Below are 23,299 nucleotides of genomic sequence, written 5' to 3' on the forward strand. Positions count from 1 at the left end.
ATAAATAGAAAATTGGAATGAAGAAAACAAACAAATATAAGGATACATAGGCTTTTTTTATGAGGAAGCACATGTATGATCTGTTTTGACAGAGTTTCCATAAATTCTGCCTTAAAGACTTAGAGCTCCAAGAGGATGTGGTAGGACAGTAGATATAAGCTCTTTAGGGGCCAGAATTCCTGTTTTTCAAAACTTGACATTCTTATGACACCTAGTTGTTTGTGTATAATCACTCTACATTTACATATAATAACCATTGATAAAATGAATTTTTGTACACCTGACAAGCTTTCTTTCAGAAGCCAATCACATATGTCTTTAGGTGAACTAAGGATTTGAAGATAGATTCTAATTTGGACACTTCAGTAATAAGATAGTATTTTTTTTATCACTATGCAGGCAAACTTTGGAGATATTGTGGGTTCAGTTCCAGACCACTGTAGTAAAGGGAATATTGTAGTAAAGCAACTGAAACTAATTTTTTGGTTTCGAGTGCTTATAAAATTTATGTTTATACAATACTGTAGTCTGTTAAGTGTGCAGGAACATTATGTCTAAAAAAAAATGTACATACCTTAATTTAAAAATACTGCTGGGGCACCTGTGTGGCTCAGTCAGTTGAGCATCTGACTCTTGATTTTGGCTCAGATCATGATCTCAGGGTCGTGGGATCAAGCCCTGTATTGGGCCTCCCTACTCAGTAGGGAGTCTGCCTCTCTCCATCTCCCGCTGCCCCCCATCTCTCTCTCACTAAAATAAATGGATCTCTAAAAAAATATGTTGCTCCCAGTTATGGAATGAATAAGTCACAGGAATAAAAGGTACAGCATAGGGAATATAGTCATTGGTATTGTAACAGTGCTATATGGTGGTGACAGATGGTAGCTACAGTTGTGGTGACCACAGCATACATACAGACTTGTCAACTCACTATGTTGTGCACCTGAAACTAATGTAACACTGTGTGTCAACTATACTTCAATAAAATAACATAAAATAAAAAAGCTTTATTGCAAAATATGCTAACCATTATCAGAGATTTCAGCAAGGCATGATCTTTGCTGGAGGAGGGTCTTGCCACAATGTTGATGACTGCTGACTGATAAAGGTGGTGGTCACTGAAGGTTGGGTGGCTGTGGTAATTTTTTAAAACAATAATGAAGTTTGCCACATCGATTTACTCTTTCTTTCACAATTTCTCTGAAGCATGTGATGCTGTTTCATAGCGTTTTACCCACAATAGAACTTCCGAATTGGGAGTTCATCCTTTCAAACCCCGCCACTGACCTACCAACTAAGTTTATGTAATATTCTAAATCTTTTGTTGTCATTCAGCAATCTTTACAGTATCTTCACCAGGTTTAGATTTTATCCCAAGAAAGCATTGTCTGCTCATCCACAAGAAGCAATTCCTTGTTCATTAAAGGTTTATCATGAGATTGCAGCAGTTCAGTCTCATCCTCAGGCTTTACTTCTAGTTCCTTTGCTATTTCTACCACATCTGCAGTTTCTTACCCCACTGAAAATCAAAGTCGTCCATGAGGGTTGGAATCAAATTCTTCCAAATTCCTGTGAATGCTGATATTCTTATTTCTTCCTGTGAATAACAAGTGATCTTACTGGCATCTAGAATGGTGACCCCTTTCCAGAAAGTTTTCAATTCGCTTTGCCCAGATCCATCAGAGGAGCCACTATCTATGGTAGCTATAGCCTTATGAAATGCAGTTCTTCTTCTTTTTTTTTTTTTTTTTAACATATAATGTATTATTAGCCCCAGGGGTACAGGTCTGTGAATCACCAGGTTTACACACTTCACAGCACTCACCATAGCTCATACCCTCCCCAATGTTCATAACTCCACCACTCTCTCCCCCCAACCAACCCTCAGTTTGTTTTGTGAGATTAAGAGTCTCTTATGGTTTGTCTCCCTCCCAATCCCATCTTGTTTCATTTATTCTTTTCCTATCCCCAAACCCCCCACATTGCCTCTCAGCTTCCTCATATCAGGGAGATCATATGATAGTTGTCTGAAATGCAGTTTTTAAATAATAAGACTTGAAAGTCAAAATTATTTCTTGACCCATGGGCTATAAAATAGATGTTGTGTTAGCAGGCCTGAAAATATTAATCTTATTGTACATCCCCATCAGAACTCTTGGGTAACCACATGTATTGTCAGTGCAGTGTAGTCATGTTTTAGAAGGAATCTTTTTTCTGAGCAAGTAGGCCTCAACAGTGGGCTTAAAATACTCCATTACCATGTTGTCAACAGATGCACTGTTGCTTGAGCTTTGTTGTTTCATTTATAGAGCAAGGCATAGTAGATTTAGCGTAATTCTTGATAGTTCTCTGAGCCCTGGCTTCAGCTTAAAGATACCAGCTGTAATTAGCCCCTAAGAAGAGTCAGCCCCTGCTTTCAAGCTCTGAAACCGGGCATTGACATCTCTCTTAACTATGAAAGTCCTAGATGGCATCTTCTTCCAACAGAATGCTGGTTTTCAACATTCAAAGTCTGTCATTGAGGAGCATCTGGGTGGCTTGGTCAGTTGCACATCTGCCTTCGGCTTGGGTCGTGGACTCAGAGTTCTTGGATCAAGCCCTACATCTAGCTCCCTACTCAGCGGGGAGCCTGCTTCTCCCTCTCCCTCTGCTGCTCCCCCTACTTGTGCTCACTCTTCTTCTCTCTCTCTGTCAAATGAATAAATAAAATCTTTAACAAAAAAAAAGAAAGAAAATCTGTTGTTGGATGCCAGGTTTGCTCAGTTGGTTAAGTGTCTGACTTCTGATTTTGACTCAGATCATGCTCTTAGGGTCATGGGATCAAGCCCTGCATCAGGCTCTGCAGTCTGCAGGGAGTCTGCTTGAGGATTCTCTCCTCCTTCTCCCTCTGCCTCTCCCTCCACTCATGTGCTCTCTCTCTTTCTTGCTAAAGGAAATGAAATCTTATAAAAAAGGAAAGGAAAGGAATAATCTGTTGTTTAGTGTAGCTGCACTATTAATCATTTTAGCTAGATCTTCTGGATAACTTGGCTGTAGCTTCCACATCAGTCCCTTCTGCTTCACCTTGCACTTTAATGTTACAGAGATGGCTTCCTTTTTTTAATGATTTATTTTATTTTATAGAGAGCATGCAAGAATGGGGGGAAAGAGCAGAGGGAGAAGAAGAATCTCAAGTGCACTCCCTACTGAATGTGGAGCCTGAAGTGGGACTGAATCTGGGGCCCCTGAGATCATGACCTGAGTTGAAATCAAGAGTCAGTCACTTAACTAACTGAGCCACCCAGGCACTCCGATGGCTTCCTTTCTTAAACCTCATGAACCAACCTCTTATTTTTTTTTTTTTTTAAGATTTTATTTATTTATTTGACACAGAGAGAGCATGCACAGGCAGAGTAGTAGCAGGCAGAGGGAAAAGGAGAAGAAGCTCCCTGCAGAGCAGAGAGCCTGATGCAGATCCCAGGACCCCGGGATCATGACCTGAGCTGAAGGCAGTCACAACCGCCTAAGCCACTCAGACACCCGAACCATCTCTTTTAGCTTCAAACTGTTCTGCGGCTTCCTCACCTTCTCAGCCTTCATAGAATTGAAGAGAGTTAGGGCCTTGCCTTGGAATAGTCTTTGGCTTAAGGGAATGTTGTGGCTGTTTTGATTTTCTATCCAGATAGTAAAACTTTCTCTGCATTAGCAAGAAGACTATTTCACTTTCTATTTTGTGTCTTCTCTGGAGTAGTACTCTTAATTTCCTTCAAGAACTTTTCCTTTGCATTCAGAATTTGGCTAACTGCTGCATGAGGCCTAGCTTTTGGCCTATCTCAGCTTTTAACATCCCTTCCTCACTGAGTTTAATCACTTCTAGCTTTTGATTTCTATTTATTTGTTTGTTATTTTTAAGACTTTATTTTTAAGTAATTTCAATACTCAACATAGAGCTCAAACATACAACCCAAAGATCAAGAGTCACATGCGCTACTGACTAAGCCAGTCAGGTGATCCTCTAGCTTTTCATTTAAAGTGAGAGATCTGTGATTTCTCTTTTCACTTGAACATGGAAGCCATTGTAGAGTTATTAACTTGTGTACGTTCAAGGTTTTTATGTCTTGGGAAATAGGAAGGTGGGATAGAGGGACAGGGGAAGAACAGCTAGTCAGTGGAGCAGTCAGAATACATACAACGTTTATCCGTGAAGTTTGCCATCTTACATGGGAACAGTTCCATGATGCCCCAAGTCATTTACCACAGTAACATCACAGATCACCATGACAAATACAATAACCAAGAAGGTCTTAAATATTGTAAAAATTACTAAAATGTGACAGAGACCTGAAGTTAGGAAATCATGTTGGAAAAATAGCACCAATAGATTTAATCAACATAGGGTTGCCATAAACCTTCAATTTCTAAGAAATACAGAATCTCCACAGTGCAATAAAATAACATATGCCTGTGTAAGAATGGTTTTAGAATTTAAAAAGATCATTTAAGTACTTCTTTTTTTTTTTTTAAGGTTTTATTTATTTATTTGACAGAGAGAGAACAAGCAGGGGGAACAGCAAGCAGAGGGAGAGGGAGAACAGCAAGCAGGAGCCTGATGCAGGACTCAATCCCAAGACCCTGGGATTGTGACCTGAGCCAAAGGCAGATGCTTAACGGAGTGAGCCACCCAGATGCCCCCAAAGAAGATCATTTAAGTACTTGTAAAGAGGTGTACTTACTTTTAAAATTAGTTTCTAAGAACAAGAAATTCTAGTTGAATTGGTCTTTAAGTTAACCAAAACATGTATTTGAATAAAAGATTACTTTTCGGATCAACTTTTAATTATAAAATAAATAAGTCATGGAGATGAAAAGTAGAGCATGAGGAATATAGTCAAGAATATTGTAATAACAGGGGCGCCTGGGTGGCTCAGTGGGTTAAGCCGCTGCCTTCGGCTCAGGTCATGATCTCAGGGTCCTGGGATCGAGTTCCGCATCGGGCTCTCTGCTCAGCGGGGAGCCTGCTTCCTCCTCTCTCTCTGCCTGCCTCTCTGCCTACTTGTGATCTCTCTCTTTCAAATAAATAAATAAAATCTTTAAAAAAAAATATTGTAATAACATTGTATAGTGACAGATGGCAACTACGATTACCATGCTGAGCACTGAGAAATGTATGCGTGTATATATATATATATATACACACACACATATATTTACACATACACACACATATATATCTGAAACTAATATTATGTATGTTAACTATACTACATGCAAAAATCAGAAAAAATTTCTAGTTGATTATATTCATAAATTGTATATTTTGTGAAAAATAAGCAGCATATTTAAGATTTTGGAAATACATGAGTGTTAGGTTAAATCCTTTTACATTGCTTTTAAAAAATGTTTATGCTTTAAGTTCTATTGTAGTAACGGGAGGAACAACTATGAATTTTTTTTTTAAGTTTCTTTAAATGCTATCAAATAAATATGATTTCCTGGGCTTTAAAATAGCTAAATAATTGAAATTCAAAAAAGATTCGATAGAGAGCATTTATACCTTTTAAAAATAAATTTTAATTAATTGTAGAATAACGTTAGCACTCTAATTCCATCGATTTATTCCATTGTTTTACTTAGCTAACTCATCCTTTAAAAGAAAAACATGAAGTCTGGCTACCTGTTGTAAATTTGCTTATATTAAAATGTAAATGCATAAATAATTTTCTCTTTTGTCTTGTGAGGGTAGAAGGTCCAGCTTAAAAAACGTGTCTGACCTTTTTGTGATGGGAGGAGCTCTTGTTTTAGAATCTGCTGCTCTCTTGCACTGGCTAGAGAGAGAGGGTTATGGACCTCTAGGAATGACCGGAATATCCATGGGAGGACATGTAAGCCTTTTAATTTCAACTGATATTTCATTGTGATTATGTTCATAAAATCTAGAGAATGTAGTTATTTTAAAAATTCACTTCAGGTAGAGAATTAATTTTAGTTTTGGAAATAGGTTTCAAGCTTTTCCAGTTAACAATGTTGTTGGGTTTTTTTTGGTATGATTTATGTAGACATTGTACTACTTATTTCACAGTTATAGCTCAGATATTGGATTTAATATTTTGTTAGTTGATTTTTAAAAAATAAAAATAATAAAACTAATTTTTATAAAACTTAACTTTTTACATCTCAAGTCAAATACCTTATTTTGCTGTTAAATTGGCAAAGATAGCAAATTTGGAAAATACTTTTAATTTATCTCTTATGCCTATGCCCACAGTCACCAGCCTGTTTTACTTTGTCTTCTAGAGGGTAGTAAAACAGCCTTCAAGTGGTTTCTCTGTCGCTTGTCTTTTCTCTCATTAATATTCTTCTAAGTTTTTCTTCATACCATTACTAGAATGATTTTTCTAAATCTCATCTCTGTTCTCTCCCATTTAAAATCTGCCAAAGGCTTGCTATTGTACTGGGGTAGCTATGCCAGGTGCTAGCAACCCTCAGGGGCCCTTTCATTCCTAGCCAAAATAGCAGTTTGCCCTTCTGGTTCCAGTCCAGAGCTTACTTTCTGTGAGAAGCTCTTCCTGACTCTTAGCCTAACCTCAGACCATATTTCATCTCTAATTTGTGCTTATTTCACTGCACTGTGATTACTTGTTTAGCAGTTTATTCTCTCCATGAAGCAGTTGGTTCAATGAGGCCTCAGAAATATGCTCTAGTTTGTTACCTGGACATATTAGCCACTCAGTACATTTAGAAAGAAACAAGTTTTTGGTAAGTCATTTGAATTATAAAATTAAGTTCAAAAACTGATTAAAATTTGCAAGAACTATTAGACCATGAACTTGAACACTACCTAGTAGTGTTTCTACTTTTATGACCTAGATTGGGATCCTATAACTTTCACTTGAATTACTTCCTATACTGGTTTCCCTACCTCAGGTTTTACCTGCTCTAATCAATCCTATAAATTGCTATCATTTTGGCTTCCTTAAATCACTTCTTGGACAATGCTGCTCCTTTGCCCAGACCTCTTTGTTAATTTCCCATTATATACAGAGCAAAAGGGACCTCTAATCTGATACTGTCCCATCTTTCCAGACCTATCTCTCCCACCTCATTGGCTATATGTACCCTATTGACCAGCCAAACTAAAGTATATTGGCTTGTTTTCCTACCTGCTTTTCCACTGTTTCCTTTTTCACCATCTTGTCTTTGATCATATTTTTTTTTAATATGGAAGACAAGATCTCATCTTTCATTTCCCCTGAGGGACAGCCAGTTCATGAAGCCTTCTTTTATTCCTTTAGCCAAAAATAACTTTTCCCTTTTCTAAACACACACATTACATTACTTTATATCACTTATATAATCTGTTTGTAGTTCACCAAATTCTTGGCATTTTGCAGTTAGCCCCAAATGTCTAAGGTTTTATAGTTGTGATTTTGCTGTATCTGAGCAAATCATTTAGGTAATGAATATCATTAGCCTGCTCCCCAGCATCTACATTTCAGTCTGTTTGGTCTGTTTTTATCCGGTAGAAAGTAGTTCTCTATGAAGGGTTTTGAGATGATTTAAAATTTTACAACATTTATTATTTTCTAAGGGGGAAGTTGTATGTCATTGAATTTGTGATTTGGGCAGTTTCAGAAGGTTGCTAGACATTCTCATGAGTATTTAGAGATTTTTTTTTTAAGATTTTATTTTTAAGTACTCTCTATACCCAACATGGGGCTCAAATTTACAACCCTAGACTAAGAGTCCTGTGTTCTACTGAGAGAACTAGATGTCCCACGTATTTAGAGATTTTGTGTTCATATCTTATCTCACCAAGAACTACCCAGACTACTTCTTAATAATACATCTTTTCATTTTAATGAATAGAAATTTAAACAGAAGCTCTCTAACTGACTGTTAAACATTTTGCAGATGGCTTCCTTAGCGGTATCCAACTGGCCTAAGCCCATGCCATTGATTCCATGTCTGTCTTGGTCCACAGCATCTGGGGTCTTCACTACGGTAATTTAATTGCAATTAATATTTAAGTAGATATATATAATTAAAATTAATTGTTTAGGGGTTCTCAAAACCACCTCCAGGTTTGCTGATTGTCTAGAAGGTATCACAGGACTCACCATATAGTCTGATTCATGACTAAGACTTATTATATCAAAAGGATACAATACAAAAGAATCAGCAAAGGGAGAAGGCACATGGGGCAAAATCCAGAGGAAATCAGGTATAACCATCCATTGGAATCTTACATGATTTGTTTAATTCATCCAGCAATGTGTTGTGATAGTATGTGTGAGAAGCTCAATTGATCCTGGCAGCCCAGGGTAATCAGGGGTCAGTCACTTAGGCACTCTCTGCCTCACATGTACCAAAATTCCAGATGAAAAGTACATGTTCAGCAGAAACTACATTGTACAAGAAGTTTGGGGAGAGTGCCCCACTTTGTCATTTAGAAAGTTGTGTATTGGGATTAGGAACTGTTTATTTGTCAAGGTTCCAGACTCTAATCAAGAGCCAACATTGCAAGCAGGGCTTTCTAAAGATAGGACGCTTCAAGCCTGCTATGTTTATTCTTTTCTGCATACTAATAATAAAATTACTGGACAAAATGTTTTATGGAATGATTTGATCTTAACACAGTTTGTTATTTCAGGGTGTTCTAAGTAAATCGATTAATTGGAGGGAGCTGGAAAAGCAGTATTATACACAGACAGTTTATGAAGAAGAAATTATTCACATGCTTGAATACTGTGGAGTAAGTATTTTTAATGTCTGCATAAATTGGGGGGAAAAATTGATGGTGTTTAATGACTCAGTTTTTTAAATTTGTTAAAAAGCAGTAGTGCTTTCTAGTTTTTAAGATTCCTCATTTTAAAATATAGATGTAAAAAAAACATGCAATGCAAATGTATGGCTTGCACCAATAGAATAAAAATTGACCACCCAGGGGTACCTGGGTGGCTCAATCAGTTAAGTGTCTGCTTTTGGCTTAGGTCGTGATCCCAGAGTCCTGGGATTGAGCCCTATTCAGTGGGGAGCCTGATTCTCCCTCTTCCTCTGCTACTCCCCCTGCTTATGCACACTCACTCTCTCTCTCTCTCTCAAATAAATTAATAAAATTTTTAAAATAAATTTTTTAAAAAGATAAAAGAAATTGACCACCTAGATAGTCCACAATGGCAGAGAAGCTGGAGACCTGAGTTTCTTCTGGTCCCAGGAATTCAGCTAGATAGCTATCAAATAATTTTGAACACCTGTGAAGTCAACTGGAGTTCTAAGAAAACAATAGCTGCAACTCTACAAATAGAGAAGCAACTACTTTCTGCAAGAATGACAAGATGGAAAAACTCAACTGCATAAGAGAACAAGAGGCAGCACTGACTGCCACGGACCTAATCAGTATGGATATAGGTAAGATGTCAGGTCTAGAGTTCAGAATAACAATTATAAAAGTACTACCTGGGTTTAAAAAAGCATAGAAAACACTAGAGAATCCCTTTCTGGAGAACTAAAAAAACTAAAATGTAATCAAGTCAAAATAAAAAAGACTATTAATGAGATGCAATAAAAAATGGAGGCTTTAACTGCTGAGATAAATGAGCTCCAGAAGAGAGAATTAGTGACATAGAAGACCAAACAATGGAGAATAAAAAGGCTGAGAAAAAGAGAGATAAACAACTACTAGATCACAAGGGGAGAATTTGAGCGATATGTGATAACATAAGGTGAAATAATACTAGAATAATTGGGATCCCAGAAGAAGAGAGAGAGAGGAGGGTGTGTAGAAGATATATTGGAGCAAATTATAGTGGAGAACTCCAATTTGGGGAAGGAAACAGGCATCGAAATATAGGAGGTACAGAGACTTCCCCTCAAAAATCAATATATGCCCAACATATAATAGTGAAACTTGCAAATCTCAGAGCTGAAGAGAAAATCCTGAAAGTAGCTTGGAATAAGAGGGCAGAAACATCAGATTGGCAGCAGCCCTATCTGCAGAGACCTGGCAGGCCAGAAAGGACTGGCTTGATGTTTTCAGGGTACTGAATGAGAAAAATATGCAGCCAAGAATACTTGATCCAGCTACACTGTCAGTCAAAATAGACGAAGTAATAAAAAGCTTCCAGGACAAACAGAAACTAAAAGAATTTGTGATCTTCACTTAAAGGGATCCTTAAAGCTAAGAGACAGCCCAAAAGTAACATAGACCAGGAAGAAACAGAGACAATATACAGAAATAGTGACTTTACAGCTAATATAATGGTACTAAATTCGTATCTTTCAGTAGTTACTCTGAATGTAAATGGTCTAAATGTCCCCAATCAAAAGACACAGGGTATCAGATTGAATTAAAAAAAGCAAGACTCCTTAGTACACTGTTTGCAAGAGACTCATTTTAGACCCCAAAACACCTCCAGATTTAAAATGAGCGGATGGAAGACTATTTATCATGTTAATGGACATCAAAAGAAAGCTGAGGTGGCAGTCCTTAAATCAGACAAATTAGATTTTAAACCAAAGACAGTATAAGAGATTAGGAAGGACACTTTATCATAATTAAAGAGTCTATCCAACAAGATCATCTAACAATTGTAAATATTTATGCCCATAACATGGGAGCAGCCAATATAAGCCAATTAATAACAAAAAGAAACACTTGAATAATAATACAATAATAGTAGGGGACTTTAACACCCTCTCCCTGAGAAAATCAACAAGGAAATAAGGGCTTTGAATGACACACTGGACCAGATAGACTTAACAGATATATTCAGAGCATTCCACCTAAAGCAACAAAGTATATATTCTTCTTGAGTACATGTATAGGACATTCTCCAGAATAGATCACATACTGGGTCACAAATCAGGTCTCATCTGGTACCAAAAGTTGGGATCATTCTCTGCATATTTTCAGACCACAATGCTTTGAAACTGGAACTCACGTATAAGAGGAAATTTGGAAAGAATGCAGATGTATGGAGGCTAAAGAGCATCCTAGTAAGAATGAATGGGTCAACCAGGAAATTAAAAGAATTTTAAAAATTCATGGAAAAAAATGAAAATGAAAACACATTTGTTCAAAACCTTTGGGTTGCAGCAAAGGTAGTCCTAAAAGGGAAGTATCTAGCAATACAAACCTTTCTCAAGCAATAAGAAAGGTCTCAAATACACAACCTAACCTTAAATCTAAAGGAGATGGAGAAAGAACAGCAAATAAAACCTAAAGCCAGAAATCAGTTGCATTTCTATACACTAACAATGAAACAGAAAAAAGAGAAATTAAGGAGTTGATCCCATTTACAATTGCACCCAAACCCATAAGATACATAGGAATAAAGCTAACCAAAGAGGCAAAGGATTTGTGCTCAGAAGACTATAGAGTACTCATGAAAGAAACTGAAGAAGATACAAAGAAATGGGAAAATATTCTGTGCTCACAGATTGGAAGAACAATCATTGTTAAAATATCTGTGCTACCTAGAGCAATCTATACATGCAATGAATTCCTTTCAAAATGCCATCAACTTTTTTTCACAGAGCTGGAACAAATAATCTTAAAAAGTGTATGGAACCAGAGAAGACCCCAAACAGCAAAAGGAATGTTGAAAAAGAAAACCAAAGCTGGTCACATCTCAATTCCAGACTTCAAGCTGTATTACAAAGCTATAATCATCAAGACATATGGTACTGGCACAAAAACAGACACGTAGACCAATGGCATGGTATAGAAAGCCCAGAAATGGAGCCTCCACTCTATGGTGCACTAATCTTTCTTTGATAAAGCAGGAAAGAATGTCCAATGGAAAGGCAGCCTTTTCAACAAATGGTGTGGGAAAATTGGACAGCCACATGCAGAAGAATGAGACTGGACCATTTCTTTACCCCATACACAAAAATAGACTCAAAGTAGATGAAAGACCTAAATGTGAGACAGGAATCCATCAAGATCCTAGAGGAGAATGCAGGGAACAACCTCTGTGACCTTGGCCACAGCAACTTCTTGCTAGATCTATCTCTAAAGGCAAGGTAAACAAAGGCCAAAATGAACTATTGGGACTTTGTCAAGATAAAAAGCTTTTGCACAGCAAAGGAAATAGTCGACAAAACAAAAAACAATGGACAGAATGGGAGAAGACATTTGCAAATGTCTTATCAGATAAAGGGCTAGTATCCAAAATCTATAAAGAATTTACCAAACTCAATACCGAAGAACAAATAATCCAATCAAGAAATGGGCAGACATTTCTCCAAAGAAGACATACAGATGGCCAACAGATAGATGAAAAAATGCTCAATATCACTTGACATCAGGGAAATACAAATCAAAACTTCAATTAGATACCACCTACACCAGTCAGAATGGCTAAAATTAAGTCAGGAAATGACAAATGCTAGTGAGGATGTGGAAAAAGGGGAGCCCTCTTACACTGTTGGTGGGAATGCAAGCTGGTACAGCCACTCCGGAAAACAGTATGGAGGTTCCTCAAAAAGTTAAAAATAGAGCTACCGTACAATCCAGGAATTGCACAACTGGTTATTTACCTCAAAGATACAAATGTAGTGATCTGAAGGGGCACCTGCACCCCAATGTTTATAGCAGCTATGTCCACAATTTCTAAACTACTCAAAGAGCTCAGATGTCCATCCACAGATGAATGGATAAAGAAGAGGGAATAGAATAATACTCAGCCATCAAAAAAAAAAAAAAATCTTTTCATTTACAGCAATGTGGATGGAACTAGAGGGTATTATGCAGTCAAATGCTCTACCACTGAGCTATACCCCCTCGTACTAGAGGGTATTATGCTAAGGGAGGGTATTATGCTAAGTGAAATAAGTCAATCAGAGAAAGACAATTATAATCTTGTATGTGTACTTAAGAAACAAAACAGAGGATCATCAGGGGAAGAGTGGAAAAAAATTTTAAAAATTAAAAAAAATTTTTTAAAAAGGACCACCCAACCCAGAAACCACTTCCAGGTGTTCTAATTAAAAAGCCCTTCTCCCCCAACTATTAATCATTATCCTGATTTTTATAGTAATTACTTCCTCTGTCTTTACAATAATTTTATTGTCCCAATGTGTGTCATTAGACACAATTCTTTTATGTGCTTTGAAGTATATTTTAATCTGTAAGTTTTATTCCTTTCCCTTTCCTTGTAATTTATCAATTGATGAATTTAGGCTATTTATTTGTAGAGTTTCTCACATTCTAGCTCTTTTTTTTTTTTAAGATTTTAATTTATTTGTCAGAGTGAGAGAGAGAGAGAGAGAGAGAGCGCACAAGCAGGGGGAGGGGCTGGCAGAGGGAGAAGCAGGCACCCTGCTGAGCAAGGAGCCTGATGTGGAACTTGATCCCAGGATCTATGATCTGAGTGGAAGGCTGACGCTTAACCACCTGAGCCACCCAAGCGTCCCAAGTGTAGCTATTTCTGATTGCATTCTCATGGTACAGTTTAGCATGTTCACCCATGCTCTATATTGCCTGAAAGTTGGCAGCTGGGTCTAGAGTCTCCATTCAGTTTTTATTCCTTTAGTAGGAGTACAGGAAGCACATAATGTCTAGTCTCTATTTAGTGGTGTAAGCCTCCATTCATGTTTAATACCTATGTCTTAATAGTGGAGAGCTTCAAAATGCTGATATTCTATCATTTTTTTTATTTATTCATTTGAATGCTTATATAAAAAGGCACTTATCTATTATTGTACCTAGTAGTTCAATTCATCTAGGAAAGGCAAGATATATGCTTGATTCTTTACTGTAATCTACCAGTTTTCAGAAAATTTAATTGGTTCCCTGTTAGTTTCGTAAGGTGACCAGTTCCTTTAATGATTTTTTTTTTCTTTTTGTGAATTTTTAATTTTACACATTCTGTTTGGAAGTCACTGAGAATCTCAAGAAATCTCAGAAAGGAAACGAGACTCTCCACTATCAATTAGGACTTGTAATTATACCACTATAAATCTCACTCTTGTAAAGTAAGTCTGTCTTGAATAATCTCAAAGGGTTATTATGTGCCTAAGAACTTTGTTACAAAATACCTCTGGCCTGCTAGTTAGTTCCTTGTGCTCCCCTGTACATATAAGCCTATATTTGAGAGCTTATGAGAAAACTCAATATGAAAATTTTTTGAAGGGAGAATCAAAAATTTTGGTTGTCTGAAATGGCAGTGTGGTCTTACCCTGCACTTTCTTTGTGCCTCTCACTCATGAGGTTGTATAGAAGTTTTTTTGTCCTGGGGCGCCTGTTGGTTAAGCATCTGCTTTCAGCTCAGGTCATGATCTAACTGTCCTGGGATTGAGCCCGCATCAGGCTCCCTTCTTAACAGGGAGCCGCCTTCTCCCTCTCCCTCTGCTGCTCCTCCTGCTTGTGCTCCCTTTCTCTCTCTTGTCAAATAAATTAAAAAAAAAAAAAATCTTTAAAAAAAGAAAGGTTTTTTGTCCCAGAACTAGTTCACAGTCATGCATAGTCAAGAAATGTCAAGATGGCTTCCTTCCTTTTTGTTATAAAAACAGTTTTCCAATCAAAAGCAGTTAAAGTTGATGGTGTAGCCCTCTGAGTAATTCTAGTTTGCTTAATCTTATATTTCTCAATGTTTCCAAACTTCCTTTTCCATTCCCTCTTATATATATATTTGATCTGGATGACTTCAGTGATTTGTTCTACTAGCCAGGTCGTTGGGTTCCTTTTTTGCCTTGGCTTCAACCAATTTTAGGCAGAAAGGCAGGCAGAGAGAGTCATTCTTCAATTTTTTAAATAGATTATATGGCCATGTAGTTCAAGCATCATGAAGTATAAAAAGGCATATCATGAAACACATCCTACCCTTATTCTCAATTTGCCTAAGTCCTATCTCCCTCAATAAATAAGTCATTATTTATTAATATTTCAAGGAATTTTTTAAACCAGTAGAAATAAGAGCTTTTTTCTTACCTTTTTTAAGGGACTATACACAAATGTTTCTTTTTTCTTTTTTGCTGCTGCATAATAATCAATTATATGGGCGATGTACCATGATTTATTAACCAGTACCCTGTTGATGTGATTTCTCATTTTTTTCCTTGTAACAAACAGTGCTGCAATGAATAAATTTGTACATTTGTCATTTCACAAATGTAAATTCCTAGAGATGTTGTTACATTTGTAATATTAGATTTTGTCTACTTCTGCTTGCGTCTGTCTATACGAGCAGTAGGAAAATATGCATCTATTTCTCCATAATTTCCCAAATTGAGTGTGTTAGCAAACTTAAGGGTTTTGTTTTGTTAACCTGATGATGAAATTAGTATTGTTTTTATTTACTTAATTTTAAGTAAAATTTGATATGTTTTTAAGTTCAAGAGCTATATATTTCAATGTCTGTGACCTTTATTTACATGTCGTTTGCTCACTTCTTCTCTTGTGGCTTTGGGCTGTGTGTTCACTTCTAGCTCTTAATAAAAGCAGTTAGCTTTGTCATATAAGTTATAAATACATTTTCCCATACTGTCATTTTTTTCTTTTGACTCTGCCCTTAGTATTTAATAAAGTTTATTTTACTTAAATTATATTGTACTTACAAGTCCTTAAACTAAGTATATACTTTTGAGATTTTAATAGGCAATTATTTTTTCCTTGATAATTTTAAATTCTTCTTAGTTCAGCCTGAGAAAGGGGGTGGATGTGGTTGATGTATTACTTGCCAGGATACACTCATAAGGCTTTTGGAAGTTCTAAGATTCAGGCAGATCATGATTTCAAAACTTTGGCATTAAGCATATGGTGTAGACTAAATGATACACTTTAGTGTTTAAGAGGAGACATTTAGCAATATAGTATGTCTTTTATTTATCTAGTCCTCAGATAATTCTTGACATCTCTTTTTTCTTTGTTATTGTTTAAGTTGTAAAATATATGCAACATAAAATGTACAGTTTCACCCATGTTGAGGTGTACAGTTCAATGGTGTTATTAAGTGCATTCACATTGTTGTGCAACCATTGCCTCTCTCCATCACCACCATCCATCTCCAGCACTTTTCATTTTACTAAACTGAAACTCTGTACCCATTAAACGATGATTCTTCATTCCCCTTCCTTCCATCCCCTGGCAGTCCCCACTCAATTCTCTATCTCTATGAATCGGACTACTCTAGATTACCTCATAAAATTTGGAATCATACAATATTTGTTGTTTGTATCTAGCTTATTCATTTAGCATAGTGTCTTCAAGGCTCATTCATGTTGAAGTATATATCAGAATTTCATTCCTTTTAAGACGAAATGATAATCAGGGCACCTGGGTGGCTCAGTTGTTGGGCATCTGCCTTCAGCTCAGGTCGTGATCCCAGGGTCCAGGGATTGAGCCCTGCATCTGGCTCCCTGCTCAATAGGAAGCCTGCTTTTCCCTCTCCCACTGCCCCTGCTTGTGTTTATTCTCTCACAGTGTCTCTCTCTCTCAAATAAATAGAAGAAATATTAAAAAAAAAATTAAAAAGCATTTAGAAGAAAATAAAGGAGAATATTTAAAAAAAAGACTAAATGATAATCCATTGTATGTATGTACTACATTTTATTTGTTCATTAATTCACTGATGAAATTTGTGTTTTGTCTTTAACAAGGTTGTTAAATAAAATGTATTTTATAATAAATGATATTTTCTTTTATTTATTTAGACAGATTCTTTCAAAATGGGACAAGAGTTTGTGAAACGCTTCCCTATCAGTGCAGACAAGCTAACTAACCTTAATGTGGTTTCTGGAACTTTAAATTTAGATATGACAAACCAAGTTGTATCGCCAAAACCTAGTGAGTGCCATAAATCTAGTAAAACATCTGTCAGTGCCACATCAGAAAGACTCTTACTGCAAGATACCTCTAAGATGGAGTGCTTCAATCAAACGCTTTCAACCAACAAAAGTAATTACACGAGTTGCAATCCTCAGTCATACCATCTACTCAGTAAAGAACACAGAAGAAACAATCTTCAGAAAGAGTCTTTAATATTCATGAAAGGAGTCATGGATGAATGTACTCATGTGGGAAATTTCTCAGGTACCAATTTTTATATGAAATTAAGAATGTTTGCTGATGTGTAAATATTTGTGAAATATTTTTTTAAAGATGCTTTATAAAATAATTTCATATTTCAAGAGTATGTTTATTGTTGGCACCAGAATATATTTTCCAGGCTAAGTGAGTTATTTAAATGCGTCATATTTTATCCATGATAATCTAAAACCATCTTATTAGTTTAAAAATATATTGGATTTTGTGGGGAATGGGGGATTGGGTAACAGGGTGATGGATATTGGGGAGGGCATGCGTTGTACTGAGCACTGGGTATTATATAAGAGTGATGAATCACAGACCTGTACCCCTGAAACAAATAATACATTATAGGTTAATTAATTGAATTTAAATTTTAAAATATATGTTGGATTTTGTGTCTTTTTTAGAATGTTCATCTTTTTGTTTTAGAGATAAATATTATATTACAGTGTATTATAGTTGGTTTTTAACTTAATCATAAAGTTTTTAGGGGCTCCTGGGTGACTCAGTTGGTTATGCAGCTGCCTTCAGCTCAGGTCATGATCTCAGGGTCCTGGGATTCAGCACCAGGTCTGGCTCCCTGCTCAGGAGGAGGTGTGCTGCTCCCTTTCCTTCTTTCCCCACCCCCACTCATTCCTAGTCTGTGCTTTCTCTCTCTTTCAAATAAATAAATATAAAATCTTTAAAAAAAAAAATTAGTTTCACAGATGTTTCATTTAGTGTACTATAAGGGGTATTTCATTTTCTAATAGGATTCATAGTATTTATATAAAAATCTTAAGAGCTTTTTAAGGGTATATATGTTTTATTTTTTAAAATTCTATCCCTAGTTCCAGTTGACCCAAGCCTCATTATAGTGGTTCAAGCCAAAGAAGATGCTTATATTCCACGAACAGGAGTTCGAAGTCTACAAGAAATTTGGCCTGGTTGTGAAATCCGTTATCTAGAGGGGGGTCATATTAGTGCTTACCTTTTTAAACAAGGACTCTTCAGGTAAGATGATTGGTCTAAACAGGTATCTGTTTATTTGCTTGTTTTTTGGAATTTTTTTTTGACCTCAATAAATAGAGAAGATTGGGTATTTTTATTATATGTTTTAGTCTTCTTATTTCTTACCTTCCTCCCTCAATTCTCACGTTGTGATACTTTTTCCTATACCATCCTCTTCTTTTTTCTTTTACAGAACTAGGGAAGTAGCATATGATAGGCACATTTTATTGTGTGTTTTTACCCTCTTCAAGTAGTAATAGCCAGGCATATTTAGGGTGGAGGGAGGAACACCGGGGTTTGTAAAATTTGCTTTGGTTCATCTTGAATTTTTCACTCCACTTTCTTCTCTCATATGGCATGAGCATCTATGGAAGAGTCCAGCACTGTTTTTCAGTAGCACATGAATATTGAACCTTACGTGAGAAGTGAAAATATTGGTTTTAATGTTAATAACCTTATATGACTCCAGTACTTACTAGAAATTATAAAAATTTTATGCCGTATCTCTAGTTTTTGATAGCCTATATTATTTCTACTTCTATTCAAATTTGATGGCAAAAGGTATCTTTGGGATATGTTTATCATTAATGGTTAAATAAATTAGTTCACATAAAGTGCTTAGATAAGTGCCCTGTGCATGCTGTGTTTCAAAACTGCCAGCTGCATCACTAGATAACAAAGAATTGTATTACTTCATGTTTGACATGTTTTAGCTCTTTTTAATCCAAGAAATAATTCTTTGTATGTTGTCACTTATTTAGTTTAACTTTTATATGTCACCTTAAATGTCCAGTTAAAATATTAAAACACCCTGTGAAGGGAATATTGGAAACTAAGGCTTCTGCTTTTAGTTCAGTTGCTAAGAACATGTGTTTTTCTGGACAAAAAGCATCCTTATCATAATTTATGAAACAGGTTGAATAAATACTACATTATGAAAAGTTACATAGCCAGTTAATTTTCAACAAGTGACATACATACATACATATTTTATATTGCATATATATATATTATATAAATGCATATATTATGTAAGTTCGAAGGCGCAAAAAAGTACATCATAGAAAAGGTACTTCCGAATTCATCATCAGTTGAAAGCACATTTGAGGTTTTCTGCAGCTGTGGTGAAGTTACATGGATCCAACCACCACCCTCAGGTAACTGCCTCTTTCAAAGCTATTTGGAGAGGAAGTCAGGTTGCAAGCCACAGGTAACTTTGGAAATAACATAATAAAAGTAGTGTCCGTCTTCCTCTTTTGCTCATTACTTAACAGTTTTTCTTTCATCTTCTATTTTAGACAAGCCATCTATGATGCATTTGAACGCTTCCTCCATAAATATGCTAACTAATTGGATCGCTCTATGTAACCAGAATGGCCATCATGTTTCCTACAAAAGAAGTTTTTCATCTTTTGATGATAAGAATAAGCAGACAGCACTATATATCTAACTACTATCAGTTTAGTCTGGAATTCATTGTTATATCAGTCAACAGTGATCTTTAAATACATGTGAATAATTTTAAACCAATATTTGGATGAAACAATGTTGAAGTATTTTGTTACTGTTTTGTGGGAACCCCATATATGCAATATTTTGTCTGTTGTTACTATTTATGAAAACCTTAAATTTTAATTGTGAATAATTTATTAATTAAAATAAATTTATTCATAGAAACCTTATTGGTTTTTAAAGAACTGCTAAATCAAGCTAAGTTTGTAATACATCAGCATGTATTGTATACTTAAATGATAGTTCTGCTCTTGATTTGAGAACATGTTTCTTTCTTATCTTCAACTTTAATTTCTGCCATGGAAATATTTAATGATGTATAAAATCAGTGTTAACTTTTAATTCTTAAAAAAATCCTGATTGCTTCATATTTAGGTAGTTTTAATAATTAAAACAAATGTAGGAATGCAGGTAAGATGCATATGACTTGGCTGAACTTTAAAACTTTACCAAATATGAGGTTAGAAAATGATGCCAAATGTATGTCCCCTACTTAAGAAGTTTCAATTCATGAAAAATGGAAATGATGAAAGACCTATTGCATTACTTGATACTGTGTCTTAACATTTTCTTACATACTGTGGGTTTGCTAAACATCCAACTTTAGTCAGATATACTTGATAGCTTTGGCTTTTTAATTTCAGAAATTAAAGACCACAAATGAAATTGATTTGTTCCATATAACTTCATTTTACAGAAAAGATATAATAACTGCTAACTTTTTAAGTGGAAGGTTATATGATTAGATTTGGTGCTTTTTATGTTAAACTTCTCAAGCTAAGATTTAAAATGTTTGAAAAAAGTAGAATATATTTTTGGGAATTGTATCAAGGTTTGGAATAAATGTATTTGCATTTTATTTGTTTGAAATCTGTGTTGTCTATGGATTATTTTAAAATATGTATTCTTGGTCTAGCAAGGATATTTGAATTATAATGTGCCTTCATAGTCTTTTAGAAGAATTTATTTATTACTAATATCTCCATCAGTTTAGCTATTAAAAAACTATTTTAAAAATTCATTAATGTGAAGTCATTGATGGTATACAAAACTGTAAATTCTGTAAAACTGCTTTGGCATAGCAAACCAAATCAATTTGGTTACAGCCATTTGGCCTATAGCCATTTTATATCTTCAGACTAGAACCTTTACTTTTAACTGAAGTATAAAATGTACTAAAATTCTTAAACAAAATACCCTTTAAAGATAAAATAAGACTTACTGTCAAATGAATTACAAGAATTTTCTTAGTATATAGGAGGCAATATGATTGAATGCTTTCTGAATTATACCTTAGTAAAACCAACATTTATTTTTTTACCTAAATATTTCTTACTAAGCAATAATGTACTGTGGTATAGGACTTTCTGTTAGTAAAAGAATGAAATGTTATTTAATTTTAATTAACTTTTAGGCATAACTAGTTTTTCCCAAATAAATGTGAAAGGAAGTTTTAAAAATTTCATCTCTTAACCACATGTTTTAATGAACATTATCCACACAACTTCCTAAATTGATCAAGGTGCAACGTACCTTTTCTTAAAAATTTTAAATCCACTTATCCCAAAATAGTGATTCAAGCTTTATATATACACATTTATATGTCTATATATAGTGTAAGGTATATATATATATATATATATATATATATATATATAATAACATGTTATATATAGAGAGAGACAACATACATATTTTAAAAAGTGCTGTCTGCCATTTTGAGAATTGGGTACATAAACTGCTAAAAATTCATTCAGGCCGCAGTTGTAAACTTGCAGTCAATACCAGCCAGCGTGGCCCACAGCTGTTTATTCAGTATGCATAATACTTCAAAATTGTTTGAATTTGAAGTCTTTCAACTGGGCATGCATTTCTAGTTTGCCACAGTCTGCTAGACTCTCTCTTTCATCAGACTGCTTCACTACTTTGTGTTTCCTACTTAGCCCTGAACACATCTGAGTTTGAGACCCCTGATTTAGATCTGTGGTTACAAAAGTTTCTGAATTTCATGATTTGCTAATGTTGTATTTACTATTATTTTAACATGTGAATTTTAGATTGTTATGAATGTAATTTTTTAATGTGGTGCTTTCTCTCCTAAAGATTATTGAATTAACACTGTAACTGGAAAGTTTTCAAATCATTTTCAAGTATTTTATACTTCACAATAAAAGTCTATTTAAAAAGTTAATTATTTCATATATCCAAGAAGATTTATTCTGAATACAGAATGCATGTGTCACATTTGATTAATGTATCCAAACTTGGATTGAGTGTATATTCTTCCTTTGTTCTATTATAAACCAAATAAAGTAAGGCAGAAAGAAGGGAAGCTTTAGCAGAATAGTACTCAGTATCTGCAACAAGAGCCAGATTTCTTTCCCCTGCAAATATGTGTGATTGCAGGGAAAACAGCATTCTGACAGTCCATCTTACCTGAATGTTGTATAATTAGATATAATTCTTGGATATAATTATATTTATGCTAGTAAATGTTATAAGCAATTAAAAATCTAGAGCTAACTATATGACTGAGAATGGGAATGCTGGGCAGAGGCTGCTATAGAAACTGGGTTTGGAAATAAAAGGAAAGATATTGGCAAATGAGACAAAGGAAATAGAAGTACATTTGGACCATTTTATGAGAGTAGAATAACTTAATTCTGGGACTATTCTTATAGGCAGAATCCTAGGAAACCAATGATTTCGTGAAGAACTTTGAAAACAGTTTAGAAAATTTTGGACCAAAACACGGATTTTCCTCAAGACCAAAAGAACTAATGTGCAGATTCACCAGATTGTGTTAATTAAAAAAAAAAAAAGTAAACTTACCATGAAAAGTCCATTCTCTGCATAACTCATAACTCACTGAGGTGTAACTGTTTTCCTATATACTGTACTGGATAATTCCATAGAAATAAAGTTGTATCCTCGCACTTTGCTATTCAGAGTATGGTCAGTGGATTGGCACCATCCTCTGGGAGCTTGTTAGAAATTTAGAATCTCATGCACCATCCCAACCTCACTAAGTCAGAATTTGCATTTGAATAAGCTGGTTCATATACACATTAAATTTTTTAAAACCCATTTAGAGTCAGTGGTACTCATATTTTAGCTTGCATTGAAATCACCTGGAACTTTGTTAAAACACAAATTTCTAGATCCTACTACCCTGAGTTTCTGATTCAGTAAGTGGCGCAGGACTGGTGAATTTGTATTTCTAACAAATGTCCTAGGTTGCTGTTGCTGTGTGTCCAGGCGTTACACTTTAAGAACCAAAAAGCCAAGGCTCTAATTGTATCTCAGGCCTGGAACATACTAGAATCACCTGGGAGCTTTAAAAGCATAGGTAAGTAAGTGGGTGTTCTTACCTATGCTGAATCTCTTACCCTAGAGATTCGGGTTCAATTGGCTTGCAGTTGGGATTTTTAAAGCTCCCTAGGTGATTCTAATGTACAGCCAGGTTTAAGAACTGTGTGCTTTAAAGGACTCAAGGGAAGAGGACGAGCTGTTGAAGGAAAGGATGTAAAGTCAGTAAATCACAGATTTTGGAAAGGAATTCCTGATATTCTGGGTGTTATCAGTACCTCAGAAATATTAAAGTAGCCAAGAGGGCCTGTGTTCCTTTTGCTTCTGCTATTTTGTTATGGGTAGACATGTGTTAGAATAGGATGAACTGGGGGTGGATTGGGTAATTATGTGCAGCAGATCTTCTTTAAATCTTAAACCTTAACTCATCTTGGCAACTTAAAGCAGAGACAAGTATGAGCAAAGAAATGCTAACCTCTT

At 35.4% G+C, this 23,299-nt stretch overlaps 1 protein-coding gene and 1 long non-coding RNA gene across 3 annotated transcripts in view; one reads left to right on the forward strand and one right to left on the reverse strand.

The window, feature by feature from the left end:
- ABHD18 (abhydrolase domain containing 18) overlaps positions 1 to 21,701 on the forward strand; it is a 49,970-nt gene extending 28,269 nt beyond the window's left edge. For both annotated transcript variants that reach the window (XM_004747927.3, XM_045066423.1), the window contains 6 exons: positions 5,723 to 5,861; positions 7,891 to 7,980; positions 8,630 to 8,731; positions 16,633 to 17,011; positions 17,839 to 18,001; positions 19,297 to 21,701. In XM_004747927.3, coding sequence (XP_004747984.1) covers positions 5,723 to 5,861; positions 7,891 to 7,980; positions 8,630 to 8,731; positions 16,633 to 17,011; positions 17,839 to 18,001; positions 19,297 to 19,348 — 925 coding nt within the window. In that variant the 3' untranslated portion in view covers positions 19,349 to 21,701. The remainder of the gene's footprint in view (positions 1 to 5,722; positions 5,862 to 7,890; positions 7,981 to 8,629; positions 8,732 to 16,632; positions 17,012 to 17,838; positions 18,002 to 19,296) is intronic.
- Positions 1 to 23,299, reverse strand: part of LOC106005371 — a 63,519-nt gene that overhangs the window by 26,829 nt on the left and 13,391 nt on the right. The window lies entirely within an intron of this gene.

Source organism: Mustela putorius, unplaced genomic scaffold (genome assembly GCF_011764305.1).
Source record: "Mustela putorius furo isolate JIRA1106 unplaced genomic scaffold, ASM1176430v1.1 tig00003866_pilon_pilon_pilon, whole genome shotgun sequence".
NCBI classification, from domain to species: Eukaryota; Metazoa; Chordata; class Mammalia; order Carnivora; family Mustelidae; genus Mustela; species Mustela putorius.